Source organism: Thunnus albacares, chromosome 10 (genome assembly GCF_914725855.1).
Source record: "Thunnus albacares chromosome 10, fThuAlb1.1, whole genome shotgun sequence".
NCBI classification, from domain to species: domain Eukaryota; kingdom Metazoa; phylum Chordata; class Actinopteri; order Scombriformes; family Scombridae; genus Thunnus; species Thunnus albacares.
The window spans coordinates 26,298,299-26,322,146 of record NC_058115.1 but is presented as its reverse complement, the minus strand read 5'-3'; the positions used below and the strand labels follow the sequence as shown (position 1 = coordinate 26,322,146).

The window sequence follows — 23,848 nt, the reverse complement described above, 5'->3', positions numbered from 1 at the left end:
TAAATTCATAAATAAATACTCATTTTGATGCCAGAAATTGACTAAGAGGAAACACCTCCCTCTCTGGCACAGTAAAATTCTACATGGACACCTAAAATTCATGTTATTCTGAATTTTCTTGCATCATATTCATAATTTCTCAGAGTTTACTATTGGCAACAGCATATGTCTCCTTTCTTGGTTTCAACTGGTGAAACTAAATCTAAATCCTTGTATTACAAGGCACACTGTACTTCATCATCATCCTATCCTCATCATATACCATCTTAGTGTGTGCATCACATCCATGTCCATGTGTGTGATGCTGGCTCATGGAATGAGGTGAGAAAAGTCTCTAAAAAATGAGCATGTCTTTTATTGTGAATCAAACACAACACTTCATGTAGGAGCAAAATATAGAGGTTCCTAATCGTACAAGTATGATCAGTGTCATTTATGAATATAAGTGAATAGTGAAATGTATATAGATGTATCAGGTGTGCTCACTCAGTTATAAATAAGAGCAGTCATGTTCATCTTGACAATCAATGGTTCACAGTTGTCATGCTTTCTAAACATCTGAATAGGCATTGCTGTAAATCCTGATAAGATGATGGGTGGACCTGGGAAACAGTTCCCATGGATACTTCTGAACCACCAGCTGTATGTGCCTGCAGCACTAAGTAATCTCTAATGCCAGCTGTGCTGTTATCATGGCAACAGCCAGGTTGTTTTAACAAACAGACTGAATGGATGGTAGACAAAGATGGGCTGGGCTGTTAATGATAGATAAACTATGAATGGACAGAGAGAAACACAGATAGATTGATAGGTAGGCTACATACTTCACTGAGGCAAGTGGGCCAGAGGAAAGACCAAACAATTAGGGATGCACAATATTATCAGCACATCATAGGTATCGGCCGATAAAAGCTTGAAAATGAAATATTGGCATCAGCGAATTCTGCCGATTATGAGAGGCCGATATGTCGCCTTCTCCAACGCCGCCTGACTGTGCTTCCCTCGACGGACTGTGTCACCCGGACAGTCCAGGTGCTTCCTCCGCAGGCTCCACTTCACTCAGCCGCCCGTCAGATCAGCTGCTTTCTCCCACTTTAACCTGAATCACAAACCGGGGCTCGGTGCTCCACATGGAGAGCCGGGGCTAACGTTAGCTGGGAGGCTAGCTGGAGGCTAGCTGGCTGTGCTTCCCTCTGGTCATGCTGTGGCTAACGCTCTGCTAGCCTCTCAGCTAAGGTTAGGCCCGGCTCTCCATGTGGATCCAATGGTTTGTCATTCAGGTTAAAGTGGGAAGATGCAGCGGGAGCCTGCAGAAGAAGCACCGGGACCGTCAGGATGAAACAGTCCATCAAGGAACTGCTATGTTACGCTGCACAGATAGGAAACACTTCGGCTGACAGGATGTACCACTCTGTTCGGAAAAAAAAACTTCTCCTTTTTGATTTAAAACATCAGTTGGCAACCAACATATTAGGTGCATTACTGCCACCGGAGTGTGGACCAGAGATTAAATCCTACACATTGATCCTGTAATGGATTAATAAACTCGAAGAAAACTTTACTGCTCCACTTACTTGGTATGTTCATTAAAGTTTTAACGCTGAGGTTCTGAACTCTAGTCTTCCTAAGTTCTTCCTTCATATATTGTCTTTCTTGATCCTACTTTGTACAATCTATGCTTGCGTGCATAATAGTCTCCTCAGCCAGCTGGAAAAAAAGTGCATATATCGGTATCGGCATCAGCAATCGGCCACAATGAGTTGGAAATATTGGCATATCAGATTTCGGCAAAAAATCCAATATCGTGCATCCCTACAAACAATATATCAATTAACAGACTGATATAGGCAGATATGGTCTTTAATTGTGCCACTGGGCTGTGGTCCATGAGAGCAAATCCTGACAGGAGTCAACTGGACTGGAAGTGAGATATATCACTAGTCTAGAGGCTTTACAGTTGCATCACAAATCTCCTGGCAACCATTACTGGTACCATAATAGCAGTCCAGTGGAAACAAGGCCAGAAAAAGATATCCCTCAAAGACTGTTGTGGTATGGTTGTGAAACCACAAATGAAATCACAGTAAAAGGTGTTATAATCCTAATAAATCCTAATAAGGTGGATTTATTTCTAACTTAATGTTATCCATAGCCCTTTCAGATAGAGGTCAAGCACAAAACAGCAGTAACTTGATAAGTCAGTACAATAAATACTTTCCACATACTCAAATCAGAGCAAAGATAACCTAATGTCAAATATTTGAAGCTATTTGATGTTGTTGACAGCAGAATGTAGCAAAAGTGATACTTTTACTGAAATTCTGTGTTCACGTGTGACCTGGTCAGTATATCTCAAGTTCTGTCACGTGTTAAGTGTTTTGCCACACTCTGCCATTTCATAATGATGTACTGTAATAATGACATTACAGATTTTAGAGCATGTAATGAAAAGTATATACAGTATTTATATATGAAATGTCAATATGAGTGATGATTTTGCCGGTATGAAACAAAGAGTTAAACAAGCGATTTTCGTTGTAACTGCTTGAAGTGAGTCACCCAGCTGGAATTAAGTACTGAAATTTTTTTGTCTTGCAAAAGGGATGACGTGAGGTGGCATTTAATATGACTGGATCATCCACACTCTACCTGATGATTCAAACCCATGTGTGATTGTCATGCAGTGCACTAGTCACCTGAAGAAATTATAGACATTACCATTTTCATTATCTGCCAGAGGGAAAATCGTGGGAAAAGGTCAGTGCCCTTCAGACTGCTAACATTAGTCTGGAGACAAGGCAACTTTCTCAGCCGTGTAAATCATCCATTGCTCCTCTATAAGGTTACTGGTGATGCCGTTGCTGACAATATCCTAGTCATGGAGGGTATGAATAGAGGTTTTGGTTCCTGCCATTTGTTAGTTGTTCTCTGGGGTAAAAAGAGGACAAACAATTTAGGGATAATCTGCTGCACCCCTCCTCCGTTCTCTATAAATTACTCATTCTGACGATTCCCTCAGGAAGCCAGATGAACTTCTACAGGAGACAGTGTGACACACTGCCTTCTCATTCACACACACAGGACACAAAACAAACAGAGTGTCTATTGTGTGTGTGGCATGTGTAAATTATACTTATACTGTATGTACATTTCATTTATGAATGGTGTTTTAGTTTTTAAAAAAAACGTACCAAAGGTCAATTTAGTTATCAAAAATAAATAAATAAATAAAATATTTATGTGTGGTCAAATAGCTATAAATGTAATACCCATTCCCCCATCTCTCCCTCTCTCTCTCTCAGCCACAAAATCTCTCTCTAAAAACACACACACATCCATCCACATAGAGAAAGGGCATGGGTCAGGGGGTGGAGTAAGGGTAAGATGTTGTTATTGTGTGGAACCTTTCTTCAGCCCAGCCTCATTTCTTGCATATTCCACATTCTGCTTGGGACACTGACTGCATCTTAAAGAAGATTCTGCTCCAATGCTGGTCTAGCATGTGCAAAATTTACCAAGGGGGTGTCAGGAATTTCAATCTTTGCTTCCAAAACAGACTGGCAGCCTGGGGGCCAAAGTAGGGAGTGAGCAGGATCCCACACACAGTATTTTTTTTTTTTTTTTTTTTGAACACTGGTCTGGCAGTATTACCCTCTTCATTCTGCATTCTCCATCTTTTCATTGGGTTTTTGCATCTCTCTCTGGCGTGATATCTCCTGGTATGTAAAGCTCCACTGTCTCTCTAGGTTTGAGTCTTGGACAAGGATGCCAACAGTCCATAAGCGAATGTTACTTATTTGGGGGAATTCTTGTATGCCAGTACTGTTAGTGGGAATGCCTGAGAAAAAGTGAGCAAGTGCAGCTCCCACGGAAAGGACGGACGCAGGATTATGTTGGTTGCAACAATTACAGCAGCACTGATCTATTTTACGGTGCAGAACAGTGGAGCCTTGGCCCTCAGTACAGCATGTTGGGATGAACGCCTATCGCGAGCAGGGAGAAACAACAGCTGTGTTGGTGAGTTGATGATACACCTATCATGTCCAGTTAAGTACTGACAGAAGTTATGTTGTAACTACTGCAGATTATTGGTCCTGTATAAGTCAGACACACAATTTCTTGTACATTAATTGTGCTTGCCAAAAAAAGTAGTTTGGATTCAAATCCTAATATAATCAAACAGAAAAGGGTTCTGGTAGGCACATATAGTAGGTATTCTGGATATAGTTTGTACTTCTGATGAAAAAAAGTAATACGACATATTCACGGGGCAGGTTGAGTTGGCGGGGGAACAACTGTCATTTTAACATAAGCACTTACAAATGATAAATGGGGATGACTCTCAATATATGATTATATATTATTTTGCATTCACTTGCACTTACACTGCACAGTGATCAAGGCATCAGACTACAGATAGTATTACAAATACAGTATTAAATTCCAAAATCCTTACTATATATGAAAAAGTGTCTGTTCAAGGTAACATTTTATTTTATAGCTCTTTAGAAACATTTTTGGGATATGTGGGATAAATAATACCTGATGGCATTTCAACTTGATAACCTAGTTTGTATGTGTTTTAATTTCAACGTGATACTGATAACATGGCAAAATATTAACACTGTTTTGAAAATCAGTCATTTGCTCAGGCTGTATATATACATCATTTTGCACAAACCTTCTACCTCTTCATCAGTATGTGGATATACTCCATAAACTATATTATAACTGCTGCTATAAATACACTTCTGCTTTTGGCTGGTGTTCAGAGACAGTAAGAAACTGCAATCAGGCAAAAGTCAGTCATTCCATTTGGCTAAGCAGAGAATGTCATGCACTGTACCAAAGATACAGAAAGCTGGACTGTGCTTGGGTGGGTCTATCTCAGGCTGAGCCCAAGATTTTTGTGGGATGCCACAGAGGCACCAGTTAAAGCTTACAGATGGTGATTTCTCATGTCCAACAGATTATCTCCCTTGTAGAAATGGCTTTTGTCTCATAATTCTTACTATGAACTGAAATAATGCAATTTTTTCCCAACACCCATGGAGAGATTCTCTTATTCTGTGTCCTCCACAGAGAGGTCAAAGGTCAGGGTCACATACGGTGCCAAATACACCAAGGATGAGATGACAAATCAGTGGCATTGCTCGCCTTATACTGTACTGTATCATTTATTATCATTTACAACATTGCCTACAACAGCCACATATATAAAAAGTATAAAGGAATAAAGGTATTTATACTAGGTTGGTATAAACAGTAATAACGCCTTAATTTTTTACTTAACAAGAAATTGAGTAAAAAAAAAAGTCTTGTCATATTTTGTTTCACGGTATAGGTCGTTATATCAACCATCGATATGCAGTGTTGCATATTGGGGGTTTAACAATTCATCCACAGCTCAAATACTCAAGCAGCTGGTTGTTTTGATGGGCAATAGTATTGCATTCAAAATGGCCATTCAAACTGCTCACATAAATTTTTCCACAATGTAAAATACAAAATGTTCTTTTGAAAATACTTTTTTTTTTCCAAATAACATCCACTGAATTGAGCTTACTAGGTCAAGCATCACATTGACCACACTGTGAACTCGTCAATGGCCATCTTGGGGATCTCAGGCCAGACATTTCATTATGTTGTTTGTCTGGTGTTGCTCATTGTTTTCGTCATTCCACACAGTTTAGTGCTGTATCCATGGTTACACATAACAGTGTCATTACCATGATAGACCAAGCACTCTTTTTCAATACAAATTTAGAGAGCAAACACAGATTTGTTTCGATTTCATAGCCCCGTTTGTCAAAGTTTATTGATTACAATTAAATGTTTCGAACAACAGGTACATTGGAATAGACATACACTCATTATATTAAGAAATGATTGCCATGGTTCTCTCATGGTCCAAACTTCAGTATGCTAACTTTTGTGTGCTAAAGCAGAAACATGTGAGAACAAAAACAACACAAACTTCATTCATAGCAAAGTATTTTCACAGAGCCAAAGGATAGTGCATGAGCCATTTGTTGCTAAGGGATGATCCCTTATCCAGAAGCAGCTTTGGCTGCCTTGAACTTCACCCCATTATAGCCGTGAATAGGCTTTTTTCATCAGATAATTTGACAAATGTAACAAGTCCTACAGAGTGACACAAAGAGGGGAGAAGAAGCTATGGAAACGTTAAATGTTGCCATAGTTACATTCCTGCCCCTGGGATTCATTTAATTAAACTGACAACAAGCATATAGGACAGCAGTTTTCACATCAGAAACCTGCACCTATGCACCAGTCTGGCTTAGCACTGGTACACAACTCAAAGTAATATCTAAATAAATAAATATGCTCTTGTAAAGCAGTGAGTAAATCTATAGTTGAAATTATGCTAATACTATATAGACTAGGTCCAATGTATTTTACTAATATTGATTGATCTTGCATGTGACCTCTTGACAAATCTTGGTTAAAGTACACTTGAAGTGAGGGTCGATTCTAGTACGGTAACTCGGTCACAATGAATAATTATGATGAACCTTTTAAGGTAGAAACACAGCATGCAGAGATGGCCAACAAACAGTTATGGCTATTTTTAAAACGTGACACATTCTTTTACATTTAATGAAAAACTGTGAAGGCCATTTTGCCAATTAAAAAACTGAAGCCCGCTATATCTTTGTATTGTTTAGGATGAATTCATTTAGTTCTGATTCTGATACACATATGAAGGCTTTGGAATGTATATTTTAGGGCCTTAAATAATGAAATTCAAAAGATTCATGAAAGATATGTGACATGCTTTTTCATTTTGTAAAGCTTCACAGCCCTTCCTGATATTTGGCCATGGTAAAGCGATTCATCGGATGGACCTTGATGGGAAGAACCAGAGAAGGCTTGTGGCTGGGGTGGGAAGTTCTATCCTGCTTGATTTTCATTTCAGAGAAGAGAAAGTTTACTGGGCTGACAAACATACTGGGGTCATCTACACAGCATCAGTGAGAGGAGTGCACAGACAGGTGATTATGTAACTGCTCCAAAGAGATACTTCTTCATCAATCATCAAGATCATGCCCAGAAAGAAACAGATATTTCAGTAAATATGCCCTGGTCTGTACTTTGATTAACACAATTCCATTTGTTTTCCAGAGACTATACTCATCTGACAAACATATCTCAGGCCTTGCAGTGGATTGGATTTGGAACAATGTATATTGGACAAGCGGAGAAAAGGGAAAAATCAAGAGAATGGATATAAATGGGAAAAATGAAAGAACTCTTTTAAGACACTTGTCTCAACCAAGTTCTATAGCGATTGACCCCAGTAACAGGTAATCCAATCTGCATTAAACTTTTATGTTTTTAATAATGCTGCTTTATTTTTTTATGCAGGGGTTAGGAAAGATAGTGATCAAATGATGTTGCATTTGATAAATAAACAGATGAGCTGGAGTAGAGAAAATGATTCCCATTCAGCTCCTCAAACTATTCTGATTCGGGGCAGGTTGTTTGTGTGTTACTATAAATGCTTCATCTCTTTCCATCAAGCATGGCTGGCATAGAGGTGCAAAATGACTGACAGACTCTCTCATACCACCAGTCTCTCAGGTCAAAGACAGAAGTTGTTTTACCAGGCCACGTATTGCCCACCATTTTATTTCCATTTCTGTCCAGTGGATTGACAACTGGATATGTAAATGTGACTACTAGCAGTGAATGATTTATATTTTGGAATATTTCTCCAGTGCCAAGACCATGTTTTAAATTACTTAAACAAGGGGAGGCCTTATTAGAATCCACATGAGAAAGTGTCTAAACTGTTATGGAAGCATCTACCTTAAATTGCACAATTTTGTAACAGATGAATACAGAAAGCAAGCAAATAATTTTAGAAAACATATGAAGATCCTGGTTCAAAACAAATATTTTGCAGGTTTCTGTTTTGGCTAACTGGTGGGATGACTCCGAGTATCCAGCGGTCTGACGTGACAGGACAGATGAAAACTACACTAATAAAGATGGCAGAGCAATTGAAAGCACTGTCGATTGACCGAGAGGACAAAAGACTGTTCTGGGTTCAGTTTGGTCTGCAAGGAGAAAGTGCCATCGGCTCTTGTGATTACAATGGGAGCGTCATGCACATCATAGATCAGCCACTTCGGTAAGTATGTTGTTATATTACAATTAGTTATTAATCCTTTTAGACAACAGAACTCTGCTAACTGTCAATATTATGTCATCGTGATTATTATTTCAAATGTTCTATTGTTTTTGTCTCTTTTTATTAGGTCTTATTCATTGGGAATATCAGTTTTTCTGGAGCACTTATATTACACTGATGTTGCATCTCAGGCAATAAAACAAATAAACAAGTACACAGGTGGAGAGCAACTCAATGTCAACACAAAACGAATGGCAAAACCTCCAGTTGATGTCAAGGTGGTACATCCTCTCAACCAGCCAGTGGCAGACTCTCTATCACCACTTCCAGGTTACAGCTAAACTTAATTTGACATTTAAATATCCCTCGAGTTTTTTGACAATTTATTACTTATACTTATATTTATTTTAGATAAGATTCCATGACAATGCTGTAATAACTTATTTACCATTGGTAACCTTTTCAAACAGGTTGCGACGAACAGAGTGGCAACTGTATCAATGTGTGTTCGAGTCTAGCTGAACAAGGCGTTTGCCAGTGCGATGAAGGCTTTGCTCTCAATAAGCAAGGCACTTATTGTGAAGGTTAGTATCTATGCCAACAAATCAATTAATTAAACATTTATTTTTGCAGGAAACTATTTTTAGTTCAGTTTGTTTAAAATTAACTGAAGAAACAAGGATTAAGACTTCACAATATTGACTGTATTACTTAATTGAAGTGATCTCTAGGAGTGCAACACAGACACCACAGCATTGACTGCTTATTACCAAAGTAACAGATTGCTATGTTACCAATTATAATGTCCTTCATCCCCTCAGCCATTTCTGATCTAAATAAGTCACACTAGGCACCTACAGATATATTCGCACCTGAATTGTCTTTTAACATTATTGATGCTAGCATTCATGACTTTACTGTTTTACTGTTTCTACTTTGTTACTGTTATATTTGTCTACGTTTGTCTTTGACTGAGCCGTGTCTAAGAGGAATGTCTGTTACTTTGTGACAAAGTTTCTTGAATCTTGAATCTTAATTCACACTCTTACTGGGAAACATAAAATAATATAAATAAGAAGGTATGGAATGGCATTTAAATTAGAGTATCTACTAAAGGACATAATGATATTATTACAGTGTGTTTGTCTGTGTGTGTGCCATAGACGTGAATGAATGTGCCCACTGGAACCATGGCTGCTCTCTCGGTTGTGAAAACATCCCAGGATCCTACTTCTGTACCTGCCCTAAAGGATATGCCCTCCTACCAGACAGGAAGACATGTCAAGGTAGAGTGGAAGAACATTTTTACTATGTATGTAGATGATATAACTAATTTCTAATGCACGGAAATCCTTAGTTTTGATTTCAACAGATCAGTTGTAAGAACAAATAATGGCACATAGAAGATAAGGTGCAGATTAAGCTTGCTATCAGTAAAGTCGATTAGCACTAGAAGCTCATAGTGAATTAATAGGTCGACTTGTGACAAATTAAAAGATTTTACACATCTTCACTTGTTATAAATATTGCAAAAAACACTATGTGGAACTGTGCTAAGTGCAGTGTAAAATGGAACTACATAATAAAATGAGGAAAAAAGCAATACACTTTTAACAGAGTAGTCAGTTTGTCCAAATATTAAGAATATTGCTGAAACATTCTTGTCTCAGCTATGCACAAGCCTTGGCCAGTAAACTAAGTTGTAAGAAAGAAAATTTGACATTTAACTCTAAAAGTGGTGACACTTGCACTTTGTTTTTGTCAGTATATTGTAGCTCTGGTTTTGGATCAGATCCTCTTTTTGTGGTGCTATGAAAGGTGGCATTTGTCCCCCAGACACTATTTTGACCCTACAGAGTCAATAAAAAGGCTGGGTCACAGACGACTAGACAGACTATACATTATGTGAGCTGCCAATTGTGTGTTAGGTTACTTGGGTCAAAACACAGTCACTTTGTTATGCTCCTAAAGGTCTAGGAGCTCAGAGACTGAGGTAGATGGAAAACAAGGATGTCACATTTAGGTTAATGAAAAGGGTTTTTTTGGTTTGGTTTTTGATTAGACCTAGGTTGTTAGTCATTTTAAAGCAAAGAATTTTAAAAATTAGAGATACTGATTAGTTAGTTCTAAATACTGACCATAAGGAACTATACTAAAACATATGCTGTTGGAAAACTTTTTGATCGTTTTTCTAATTCAGTCATCTCTTATAACTTTTCTACCTCAGGCTGTCTCTGGTCATTCCTTTCTGCCACAATGCAGGTCTGTTGTCTGCCAGTGCAACAACAGATTCTTTTTTAGTTGACAGATACCTGAGACAATCTAATATTTTGGCACAATATGCAATGCAGTCATGAGGAAATGTATGACAAATCTTTATTTTGTTACGTAAATTAGTAAGAACAATTTATTTTGTCAAGGATTTTGTGTTAATTTAAAATTGTTTTTTGTTTAAAAACTTATTTCTAGTTCTTGTTTTTTTTCCCAATTTGCCTCTGACAGCTACCATAATGTCTACACAGTGGTTGACTTCATAACATATTAAACACATTATAGACACATTCTAATCTCTTCTCTTCTAATCTTGCAGCTATGAGGCCAAGAGAACAGTAAGGCTTCACAGACACAATGAGATTAGATGACGAGGTGACACTTGCAATAGGGAACATATCTGGTCAGCAGCTTTGTCTGTCTAAGCTGTTTAGCAGACAACCTTTGCCAAGGTCCAGAAGAAAACAAACATGCAGCCAAGTAGCAGGCTAGACAATGAAAACACCACAGAGATTATGTGGAAGAGGATATGGTGCAGCCACTTGCGTCTCTTGTTTTCATGTCGATAAAAAGGAATTAAAGAAGAATAAAAATGCATTAAAATGCATCCACGATTCATCTGGGTATTATGTTTATTTTTCCATGTTGTCTTTCATTATTTTATTCATACATAATACAGTACGCACACATACACACTGTATTCTTCAATTACTGAAGTACAGTTTTTAGCTAGTGACATAACACATTTTTGACGATGAAAAAGTGCCACAAGAGAGTGCAAAAAGCTGGCTAAATCCCTAGAGTACTTATTTGACCAACAAGCGCTAGGAAGAAGTTAAACGTCAAAAGGTACAGCAACAGGTACTGTAGCTATTTCACATCAGATTAATATATGTATGGCCTGCCTCAGTATACCGGGCCTATATTCACAGGTACAGGATATACCATTCCCCTGTGAGCTAACATTACATCACCCTGTGTGGGTCTTTGACTGCATTCTCATCACACTTTCACCTATTCTGATAGGATTAGAGCGGACTTCACAAAGGAATTTTACCAGAGCATGGCTTAAGAAGCTTGTTGCTCATTTGGCTTTGTTAGAGTCTATAACCTGCTGTGCTCAGAAATAACATGGAAAATTATGTAACATCAGTTTGATCTTGTTAATATTGCACTTAATGAATGGTTGAATAACAAGACATTATTTCACTTTCATCAGTTTGCTTTATTGTCAATTTAGCTAATCTATCACATTTAAGCAACATTCTTATATGCAAAATTACATTGCCTCAATATTTAATTTTCTTTCCAATATCAGAGATTATACCGTGTGAAAGCAACACAACCAAATGCGGCCATGGATGCCTGGCAACAGGCGAGGGTACTGTGTGTGTTTGTCCTGAGGGATCTGTACTACAGGAGGATGGACAAACCTGTACTGGTATGGGCTATATTTCAGAGTCTATCATTCACTTATTCTAAAACTCATACCTACCTCATAATCATAATTGTATGTGATGATATAAAAAGTAGGATATTCATTAGTGTACACCTGTGTAGAAAGTATTCTTTCCTGTGTTTATATGCTGAAGCTTCATGTGTAGCTCATAGTTATCTTCCCATATACAGGTATTTATTTTCATATACATAAGCATCCCAGAAATACAAATATAGTATAATAATAGAAACAACGATCCCTGATTCACTGTAACATCATGAGCTGTGTCAGATTTTTGGTCATTTTGATAAATTGTGTTGGATAAATGATATAATAGCTAGCCAGTGTTATCCAAGTATCTTGTAAAACTGAGGTCAGATAGACCAAAAGCCAGCAGCACAGCAGTGCAGTAACCAAGTGACTTTGCATTGCTATTAAACAGATAGTGATGATACAAGTGTTGGAGTCAATTTAGTGTAAGACATCATCTGTGAAGACTGAAGTTTTATTTTACATTTTAATTTGAGAATTTGGATTCTGTAAAATGTTGTTAGCTTAAAAGAGGTATTCAATATACTGTATGGAGCAGAGTCTAGTTAGAAAATTGAGCTTCTATGTAAAGAATAGAAGCTTACTTGTGTGTTTTTGTCTGTTGCAGGCTGCTTGTCTGCAGACAGAGGGGGTTGCAGTCAGCTCTGTACTTCCGTCACTCCTACTAGGTGGCAGTGTGGTTGTTTACCTGGCTACCAGCTCCACCAAGATGGCAAGCACTGCATTGCCACTGGTGAGTCATACTATGGCAAAGCAGACAGCGAGGACGGATAAGCCCATGCGAATAAACACACTCCTTATCTGTCTAAATCTCACTGTCTGTATTATGCTTCTACAAATACATTCTGTAAATTACAAAGTTACAAAGAATTAGAGAGTAAAATGCAAATTAAGGGGGGGGTGGGGGGGGGGGTTACTGTACATCTACAGCAGTACATGTAATCATTAAACACTGTATTTTAATTCTACAGGACCACCGCCTTATCTGCTTATTGCCAATCTAGTGGATGTACGAAGAATTAATCCCGATGGCACTGGGGACCAGACCCTTGTGGAAGAGCCCAGAGGAACAATCATAGCTTTGGACTATGATCCTGTCCAGAACAACGTAAGAAAAAAGAAGAAAAAAAACTTAAATCTTTTCCTGGCATTTTGACACTGATTTTTTGATTGAAGTTGTAGTAGGAGGGTTGGAGTAAGTGCTGATGTGCTGCACTAACTGAAGGTCTTGCTGCTCCTATGGAGTAAGAATTCAAGCAGCCAAGATTCAGGTTGTGGTGCAGATATCCAGTGACACCTAGTGGACATAAACTGTATCTGATGCACTGCAGATTCACCAATGTTTTATGGGAAAAAGAAACAATCTTATTTAAGTATTTCATAGTTTCTGTTCTTCTCTGCTCATAAAATTATCTGAATATTTTACTAGTTGTCAATACAATAAATGTGCTTGTTTATGTATTTCTGTATTTCTGTATCCATTTTGAAGGTGTACTTTGCTTGTACGACCAAAAAGACAATTGAACGGGTTGATTTGAATGGTGGGTCCAGAGATGTTCTTGTCTCTGAGGGTCTGGACTCTCCAGAGGGACTGGCCATTGACTGGGTCCACCGCAAGATGTACTGGACTGATAAAAGGTGTGAGGTGTATGCAGACAAAATGCTGATGATTTTAAACAGGTTATAAAACACGTTCTTGTACAACACAATTTAGAAAAAAATGTAACTTCATTAAATCTTGGAGTGTTAGTGTATGGCTCAGCTGATTTGACTTTTCATGCTTAAGTAGCATTAGATTTTTTTCTTTTATTTGGTTTTAAATTGTCTTAAGCTATTTGTTGGATACTTAACTAACATGTAAAAAGTACATTTTTAAGGTTACATTTTTCTTTCTATTTCACACCTCTATATAATTTTGCCAACCAGGCAGTCAACTGTTGATTGCAGTACCTTGGCTGGACTGAACAGACAAACGATTGTAAGCAAAGGGCTTGAAAAACCAACAGGAGTCGCAGTTCATCCTCTGGCAAAGTGAGTATGGCAACCTACCTATGCTTGTTTAAGAGATGACAGCTAAAAACTAACTGCAACTGTGTAGATTTCAAAACCCAGAAAAAATTTAATGTGCGGTAAGGTATATACATCATATTCATATCTAATATCCAAGCTGGGCTGAAATTATTTAAATACTAAGAGGATTTCCTTTGTGATTTAGGCTTAAAACAGTGAAGCCTTTGTATGTCATTGTCTTATGTTCTGCAGTTTTCACTGAACACCACTTCCCCCTTACATTTACATTTCCTACACTCTACATAATTGTTGTACACATATTTTAGCATGGAATATTTGGTATCTTGGAAAAGCTTGATTCACTATGATTTCAAACAAACTAATGTTAAACATGTTTGGCTGAATTGATGTATTTGTGATAATGTGTGTAATAGTGGTCTGTGGGATTCACAAGACTACTGTCTATAACTAGAGGACGCTCATTTACTCAAAACGTTTTTTTTTGTTGTTGTTTTTTTTTTACTTTTTGAGGAAGTTGTTTTGGACTGATATAGGTGCCCAGCCTGTGGTGGAAAGTGCCTCTTTGGAAGGGAAAGACCATTTTGTCATTGCAAGCACCAACCTTGTGTCACCCAGTGGCTTGACCATCGATTTCACAGAGGATCGTCTGTTCTGGTGCGACCAGAGGAGGGGCGTGGTAGAGACCGCTGGCCTGGATGGCTCAGACCGACGGGCCCTGTTAGAGAACCAAGTAGGTGAGGCTTGTATGGAGCATACACATGCAAACATATATAGGTGCACTATACTGGCAAAAAAATCCCATTACAGTATTGTAATCCTAGATAATTGATGTCAGCATTAAACTCATGAGCCTCATGAACTATGGCTCAAGATGAATAAACACTCGCTGACTATGCTAATTAAACAGTGTTCTTGCATTCACTTTGGCCACCAAATTAACAGCTGAACAAACAGATATAGCACTCACCTGGTACAGTATCACCTAGTCAACTTCTTTCCTTTTTCTGATTGGTCCAGGCCGACCTTTTGACCTTGCAGTATTTGAGGACAGGCTATGGATCTCTGACAGGGAGCACCAGCAGCTGAGGAGCATAAACAAGCGGACTGGGAAAAAACTGCAACGTATCCATGGCAACCTGGTCCATCCAGCATCCGTTGTGGTGGTTCATCCCCTTGCTAAACCAGGTACAGACAGAGATTATGTTTATGACAACTTTTTTGTTAGGGTTTGTTTTGTAATTTGTCATGTTTTTTGTGACAGGAAGCAAATTTTGTGGGTTATGTGCTGTTATATTTAGTGGATGTCTTTTAATCTGTTCATAGAAATTATGTATTGAAGTTTACAAATACTACAGTACAAGTAGCGCCTCTGGGACAAACAATAATATAAAAGGAAGGAATAGAAAATAATTTATAGTTCAAAGATGTTGTGTTGTGATAGGCATATTCAACTTCCCCTTTTGATAATTTTCCCTACAGAAATGTGCCAGTGTTTACATAAATTTTGCGAAATTGTCAATAGTGTCATAAATGGCCGGTCAAAATCTGAGCATTCAAGGTAAATGCTCAGATCGGTATATGTATAGGTCAGTGACAACCAAACAAATAAAAACAAATATTTAATCCTAAATATTCATGAGTTTCTTCTTGTCATTATCTGATCTTCAGGGGCAGATGTTTGCCTTCATCAGAATGGAGGTTGTGCCCAGGTGTGTGAAAGCAGGCTGGGATTTGCCCACTGTTCCTGTCTGTCACATTACATCCTGTCAGCTGACAGAAAAGGTTGCTCGCCTTCCAATGCTTCAAATGGAACAGGTTATTGTTTATGCTGTCCTCCTTATGGTGCAGACACTTATAAGCTGTTTAAACTCATACACTGTATAAGCTATGAATTAAAACTGACTAACGGTAAATGCTTATGTCAACTGTGTTTATTCTTTAGAATCTGGAGACAATGAGTCTGTTGTCTGTTGTCTAAAAAACAAAACATTCAATGATGAGAGCACACCCCTGACAACAACCGAGCTGTCAACTGGTAAAGCAGGAACTGATTTGGATTCAGATGAAGACAGTGAGCAAACACTCTTCACAGACATAATGATTTCAGGTAATGGTGTACCCTTAACAGCAAACGATTGCAGGTTCTTGCCGTTTGAGACCTTAATCTAACTAAATGTTATGTTTCCATATATCCACTTCTCTGTCAGACCAGAATGAGTGTTACTCACTCCGCTGTGATATGAATGCACAGTGTCACCTGAATGCTGGCAGCCAAACCTGTTTATGTCTAGAGGGTTTCACTGGGGATGGACAGTTGTGTGTTGGTGAGTAGATGAAGTTATAGAAACCCTGTATGTAATTTTTATTAATTTTGTTTATGGGCCAGTTTAAGTGGTTGAGTTATGACTGCTACAAACAGACAAACACAGAATGGTATGTAAACTAAGATAATGGATAAAATAATAGTTTCACTGTACCAGAGAATTGCAGGCCTGGTTATAGAGAAATAACTCTTTGCTTGACAGTCATTTTACTGGTTAAACAAGGTTTATAATTTAAAAAATGTGTAATTCTTGAATACAGTAGCATGATCTTCTCTTTTCCTTTTGTTGTAGATGTTGATGAGTGTAAACTGGGAACACACAATTGTGACAAAAAAGCAGAATGCCAAAACACAGTGGGGACATATCTCTGTAAGTGCCAAGCTGGATACCAGGGCAACGGACAAACATGTCAAGGTGTGTCTAAATTATTTACAGCAATCACATTTATAATATTAGAAACACTGCGTTAAACATAGAAACAAGCATAATTGTATTTGTGCTTGCTACTGATCATCAGGTGTGTTATTTATAGCTGTGTGAGATTAGGCTGGAAATCGGTGAAGTGGAGGCATATATCGAGTATGATGCACTTTCCTGGTGAACACTAGTACATCCCAAGTATCTATCATTCTCTTAACTGGGACATAAGATAATCCCTTTTACTGTACAGTACATGGATCTGTTTGCAGGATTATCTAAACAGTCAGTAGGACGGCTCCAGCTCATTCAAAATGCAGCAGCCAGAGTCTTTACACATGCACGAAAATTTGAATATTACTTCGGTACTGATCACTTCATTGGCTCCCAGTACAATACAGAATCACCTTCAAAATCCTGCTAATAGTCTGTAAAGCACATTTCTGACTTGCTCACTGATAACAACCTAATCAGGCCTCTCAGGTCATGAAGCAGAGGTTTTCTAGCTTTACCCAGAATTAGATCCAAGTCCGCTGAGGGTGCTTTCAATTAGTGTGGTTCTGCTCTCCGGAACAAGCTGCCTGCTGACCGGAGGTCCATCACAACTGTGTCCACATTCAAAAGCAAACTCAAAACTTCCCTATTCTCCCAGGCTTATGGTTAATTACTGGGAGTGTATGTATGTGTGTGTGTGTGTGTGTGTGTCTGTCTGTACCCATATGGTTGCACTTGTTTCTGTACAGTTGGTTACATGTGACAGGACAGGGGTTTCTATTTGATTGTGTTGATGTTTCGAGGTTGTTGTGTGGTATGTTTAGTGTACATCGGGTGTATGCTTCATTGATTCAATTTCTGTCACATTGTATATTTGTCCAATTTAATGACATTATATCCCTAATCCTCTCTCTCAAGAGCTGGAGACAACACCATCATGGGTGACGGTGACCAGTAGCCCGTCTGATGTCAACAGGCACCCAAACAGTAACTCAGTGGAGAGTTGCCCCTCTACCCATGAGTCTTACTGTTTGTACGAAGGTGTCTGCTTCTACTTTCCTGAAATGGAGTCCTACGCCTGCAAGTAAATAATCGTTTAACCTCCAGTTTGACCTGTGACCTCCAAATTTAGCAGCTTACTGATATCTTGTGTTCAGAGGAGCTGCCAAGAAAAGATGCTTGCAGGCCTTAACCCAACATTGTTTATTCTGTAAACTTTATTTACAGAAAAATGTAAGTGATCTCTAGGGTTAGGGTAGTATTTTACCTTTTCAAATAGCATTTTACATGGCTGTTGTTGTATCTACTTTTCTCTCATTTATTTTATGACAGTTTTCAAACAATAGGTGTCACTATTGTTCCATGAAAGCTTTTGCTAAAGTGGCAATGGGAAGAGGATTATAAACTTGGATGTTCAAGTCAAATTTAGCCAAAGATTATACTGTTAAACTGTAGACATTGGGCAATGGTACTTTCCAAATTTAAATACAAATACAAACTGGATCTAAAGATAAAAAGTCTGGATTTCAAATTCATGTCAACAGCAACCAGGTGTTTAATGCCATCTTGAATAATATAATTATACCCAACTTTGAAATGGTTATATAATTACATTTAAAGCCATTTTATAGTCTATCATTCTAGCAATTAGTTGTTTTTTTAACTGTATGCCCATAACTCTTATAACTCATTACCCATAAACTCTGATTGGTGCAATAAAGCAGATTCTAACAGAACCCCTGTTCAAATTGTATCAAAAAAGGCACAATTATTGTTCTAAATCTGTGTTTTTAAATAGTTTTGCATTATGTTCTCTTGGCCTATGGAAGTGACCCACTAAGATGAATTACTTCTGAGACCAGTGTCTACTTACTTGGTCAACAACATAAACTGGTCATGAAGTAATTGCGCTGGTTTCTTTCCACCATGTATGTCTGCAGAGAAAAATATGACAGAAAAAAAATGGCACAAATTAATGCAAAATATTTCAATTCAATGATTTTCAGGTTAAACTAAATTATCACAGTTGAGCTTGTTGCTTTAGCTCATGCGACAAAAAATATTTCCTTGTATTTAATTGTGTTTAATAAATAAAAAATGTAATTTTATCATGTTCTTTTGCAGTTGTGTATCAGGCTACATGGGAGAGCGTTGTCAGTTCAGTGACCTGGAGTGGTGGGAGCTCCAGCAGGCTGAGGAAGAGAAGAGGAGGAACGTGGTCATTGCGGCCTGCATGGTGGTCCTCATCTCCCTGCTTTCCATTGCCGCCTGTGTCACCTACTGCTATGGGTGAGAGGGGAGAAGGAGAGGGAAGCGTAAATGAGGCCCAAGGCATATGAAGCTGCAGTTTTAAATGAAGGAAAGAGGTGATGAAGAGAAAAAGGGAAGAGAGGGGGGAAGAAAGAAAGAAAGAAAGAAAGAAAGAAAGAAGATATGAACAAGAACAAGAATATAATCTTTCATTTCCAGTGAAGGGCAAAGTAAATATTCTAAGTGTGAAAGCTTTTCACTCCTCAAATTTATAATCACCATTTAGGAACATTTTAACTATTTGCTTTAAGTGAAATAGTACCTGTAAGTATTCTATTTATGAAAGGGTTTTATTAAAATGGTAAATGTTAGTATCTCATTATGGTTCAAGAGGTTTTTCAAAAGCTTTTCCACCCTAATGGTTGAAAAAACAATGGGTGGGGGAAGACCTATTATATGCAGTATATCGCCATGCATTTCCATACGTGTGTGCTCATGTGTGCATTGTAGTAATGACGTTTAGCAGTGCTCTGTTTAATCTTCTGAACACCGGAAGGACAGGGCAGCACAGATAGCCAGGGAGGAGCTGCTCCAACAATGAGTGAGCTGACAGCATTTAGAGGTGTCTATCAAACCCAGGGTGGCATGAGCCGTGTAATGTAGGTGTCTCAGCATGACAGCAGGAGGCTGGGGAGGAAATCACATGTGGAACGAATGGCAGCATGCAACCCTGGTTAGCTGAGTGAGGAGCATACATAAACTACATACTAGGACCCCCTCCCTTTTATTTCCACCTGAGCTGTCTCTAAGTAGCTGATTTGTTTTACGGTTGTTTTGCTGGCTTATGGACAAGGCTGTTGGTATTCTCCACTGTTTTGACTCACAAAGTACACCCCTCCCGTCAGCCTACTACATCCTAACGTTTGCACTGCAGTCTTGGTTCCCCTGTGGAAGTGGCACGCTTTCAATTACATGCTTGGTTTAGCTTGTTCTACAGCAATTACACATAAAAATAGGTCAATTCTCAGCTACAAAATGGAGCCGGTGAGGTATGACCCCAGTGGAAACGCTACATGGTCGCCAATAGCTCTGCCTCAAATTGCCTTCTGCACTCCAGTGCAAGTGAACTTGTGCAGTTTTTTTTTTGTTGTTTTTTTGAGTTTGGTGGTTCAGTTTCCTCAGCAACACACACACACACAAACACAAATAAAAAAAACAAACCGCACACAGTGATATGGGCTAAAAAAAATAAAATAACCTGTTTCACATGCTCTGATTTTTTAGGCTCAAATATGCAAACACATACAGTAAAAGCACACACGCACACACAGACAGCTTTTGGGCTAGATTTATCCTCTCTGGCCAACAAACAGGTTAGGAATGAAACATAAACTAAGACTAGAAGACTGAACTTGAACAGTGTGCCACAACTGCTATGGTCAGAACATAGGATACAAGGGTTTTGTTATTAAATGTGCTTTTACATTATGTTTGTGCAGATAAGGGTGCAGTGCTACACTGTCAAAAGGTCATATCAAGTAAATGTCAATTTCATATTTCCTACCATGTTGAATTTAAATGCATAATTGTACTGTGTGAGGGCACCACCTCTGTTACTTAGTAACCATGTAAATGCCATGTGAGTCCTTGAATATTTACACATTAATTTATGTATTGAGGGAGACTGAGGACCCTTGGGATTCATAAAATAATTAAATTAACCAATGTGTGGGTTTACCCTCTTTTTTGCAGAACTAGAGGACTCTTCCGCAAGAAGCCTTCAGTGGATAATATGAGTGAGACCAGCGTGACAGATGAGAGCATGTCAGAGACCACGACAACCAGCGTGCCTCGGGTAAGCCATCCAAACTGTGGTGTACTGGATGACTTATGTCTTAAAGATGCATGTACGATGGAGACTAGGAAATCTAGTCACCGTTTTGAATCCCAGTGTAGCACCCTGTGGTCTGTATACCATACTTGTTCTGCACAAAGTTTCATTCAAGTCAATACAATGTCAGAGAGGTTAAGGCAAGGCAAGTTTATTTGTTTAGCACATTTCAACAACAAGACAATTCAAAGTGCTTTACATAGAGCATAAAAGGCATCTGGACAGAATATAAAAGCAACACAAGGCAATGTAAAGACATTTAAATACAATTAAAAAGTGTTAAATTTGGAAATAAAAAGAAGATAAAATAGTGTGTGCAGTACAGTGCAGTGTAAGATATTAACCCTCAAATTTGGTTTAGGCAACGGCAAACAGAAAAGTCTTCAGCCTTGATTTGAAAGAACTGAGAGTTGCAGCAGACCTGCAGTTGTCTGGGAGTTTGTTCCAGGTATGCGGAGCATAAAAACTGAACGCTGCTTCTCCATGTTTAGTTTTTACTATGGGAACAGAAAGCAGACCTGTCCCAGATGACTTGAGAGGTCTGGATGGTTCATAACGTAGCAGCAGATCAGAAATGTATTTTGGCCCTAAACCATTCAGTGCTTTAACAACCAATTCTTTGACAGACAGGAAGCCAGTATAAAGATCTGAGTACTGGAGTGATATGATCCACTTTCTTAGTCGTAGTAGTTAGGACTCGAGCAGCAGTGTTCTGAATCAGCTGCAGCTGTCTGATCGATTTTTAGGGAGACCTGTAAAGACACCGTTACAGTGGTCGAGTCTACTCAGGATAAATGCATGGACAAGTTTTTCCAAATCCTGCTGAGACATAAGTCCTTTAATTTTTGATATATTCTTTAGGTGATAGTAGGCTGTCTTTGTAATTGTCTTAATGTGGCTGTTGAAATTGTCTGAGTCCATGACTATACCAAGATTTCTGGCTTGGTTTGTGGTTTTTAACATCAATTGAAGCTGAGTGCTGACTTTTAATTGTTCTTCATTGGCTCCAAAAACAGTTACTTCAGTTTTATCTTTGTTTAATTGAAGAAAATTCTAGTGCATCCAATCACTAATTTGTTCAATGCGCTTACTCAGTGCTTGTATTGGACCATAGTCCCCTGGTGATACGGTTATGTAAATTTGTGTGTCATCTGCATAACTGTGGTAACATATTTTGTTGTTTTCCATAAAACATCCAACTGAACTTAGCAGTTCTAATGGACAGGAAGGCAGAATTATGTAAAATGTTTACAAAAACTCATAAACCTGTTACTGAATTACTGTCTAAATCTGCAGTTCTACATGGTGGTAGAAAATGGCTTGGAAGGAAAAGTCATCCCTGCAATGGGCTGTCCCAGAAGAGCTGTCTGCCCATCCTGCTCTTCAGAGACAGGTACCTTAACTACCATAAACACCATGGCATCCATCTTTGTGGGCAGACTTAACCTTATTCTCTTTTTCTACCTAAAACTAATAGAGAGCTGCAAGTATACTACAATGTTTTGTTTTCTATTTTTTGACCAGCTGCTAAATTATGGTGTTTTTTGTTAGGTGACAACCCCATGTCTGAAGAGACAAGAAGATTGTCCAAACACAACCACGGGTATGAGTGTTCCATGGTGTCAGCTGTTGCCATGGAGACCACCCAACACACCGTCCATCACACAAGTCAATTGTCAAGCCCGTATTCCTATACGACCTTCAAGCCAACACCACTTCCCCAAACTCCCAGTGAAGAGTCCCCTGCGTCCTAGCTCGCCTAACAGACCGACACAGCTGTACAGTTAAACACGCACATGATGTAACATCTGGCTGAATTACAAACTGCAAATTAAGAGTTTCATTCCAAAGTACAATATTTCACAAATGGAAGAAAAGTCACTGAAGCTGTTACCGTCCTAAAAGTAATTTGTGGCATTTTTATATATACAAAATCAGGATTGCTACTCCCAACTGTAGAATTCACACCAACACTAATGAGGCCCTGGTCGGTTCATGGGAGATCTTGTAAACCCAGGTTTCTAGTAATATTATCCACAATACATAATTTGGTGCATTGGAAGTAATTTATATTACAAGATAGAGCTAGTTAGGATGACCACACAACTGAACACAAAAGAAAAGCATGCCATCTACACAAAGTCAAACTATTGACGCCAAAAGCAATCCAAGAACAAAGGAGACCTTAGTTAACACACAGTTAGGCTGCCAAGTTGACTGCAGTACAAACATCACAGCGAAGAACATGTTGTGCCAAAATTAAAATGCAAACATTGTAGATTATCAATATAAGTCCCCAACCCTCCAATTCTTGAGCATGATGGAGCCATCAGTTTCTGAAAAGTGTATTTTGTAAGTGGCAAGATGGTATAATAAGAGTGCAATGCAGCATTAATGTCTCATTCTTTAGGGAAAACTCTGAATCTGATAAAATGTTTTATAATCCAACCCATTTTCCAAAATTTAGCATTTGGAATGAAACTCCACCTTGCATTACTGCAGCCAATACTCTACATTGTGAGGATTTGTACTCCCAAAAAAAACCAAAACAATCACAAACACATACTGACTAACAAGTGAACACCACAGACAATGAAATCTGCTCACAATTTTAAGTGAAAAAGTGCTTCCACTGCTTGCTTTTGTAAAGGAACTGGAAAATGAGTACTTCTGTCATTAAGTCGTCATGAACCATCTTAGAACAACTAAATTTGTTTGTATTTAACCGCATCAATCTAGCATAGCTACCATGAATTCAATTCACATTTATCTGAGTTTTGTGTGTTTTAGTCACAAAAATGTTCTTTGTTTAGGGTGTTTTTCCACAGGGTGTTTTGGAAAATTTATATGTATTTCACCAAACACTGAGTAATTGAGGTTGGTCACCATCCCTAAAAGGATTTCATTCCTCACATCAAATGGTATAAATGCTGTTTGAGGAGAAATTTCACCGAAGCATCAAAAAGGTTTCTAGCTAGAGCACTAATATGTCTTCACGTTTCTTCTGTTGAGTAAACTTTGGG

The 23,848-nt window shown here is 38.4% G+C and overlaps 1 protein-coding gene across 1 annotated transcript; it reads left to right on the top strand.

Moving 5' to 3' along the window:
- Positions 1 to 2,878: 2,878 nt before the first annotated feature.
- Positions 2,879 to 23,013, top strand: egf (epidermal growth factor). The gene is given in 24 exon segments (XM_044363242.1): positions 2,879 to 2,885; positions 6,817 to 7,016; positions 7,147 to 7,328; positions 7,931 to 8,158; positions 8,286 to 8,488; positions 8,629 to 8,742; positions 9,322 to 9,444; positions 11,748 to 11,870; positions 12,526 to 12,663; positions 12,836 to 13,026; positions 13,408 to 13,556; positions 13,845 to 13,949; positions 14,460 to 14,683; positions 14,967 to 15,134; positions 15,618 to 15,764; positions 15,892 to 15,984; positions 16,157 to 16,273; positions 16,565 to 16,687; positions 17,603 to 17,768; positions 18,809 to 18,973; positions 20,687 to 20,841; positions 21,687 to 21,692; positions 22,051 to 22,218; positions 22,377 to 23,013. Coding segments are annotated over 24 exon segments (3,498 nt in total). The 3' UTR covers positions 22,580 to 23,013.
- The last annotated feature ends 835 nt before the right edge of the window (positions 23,014 to 23,848 follow it).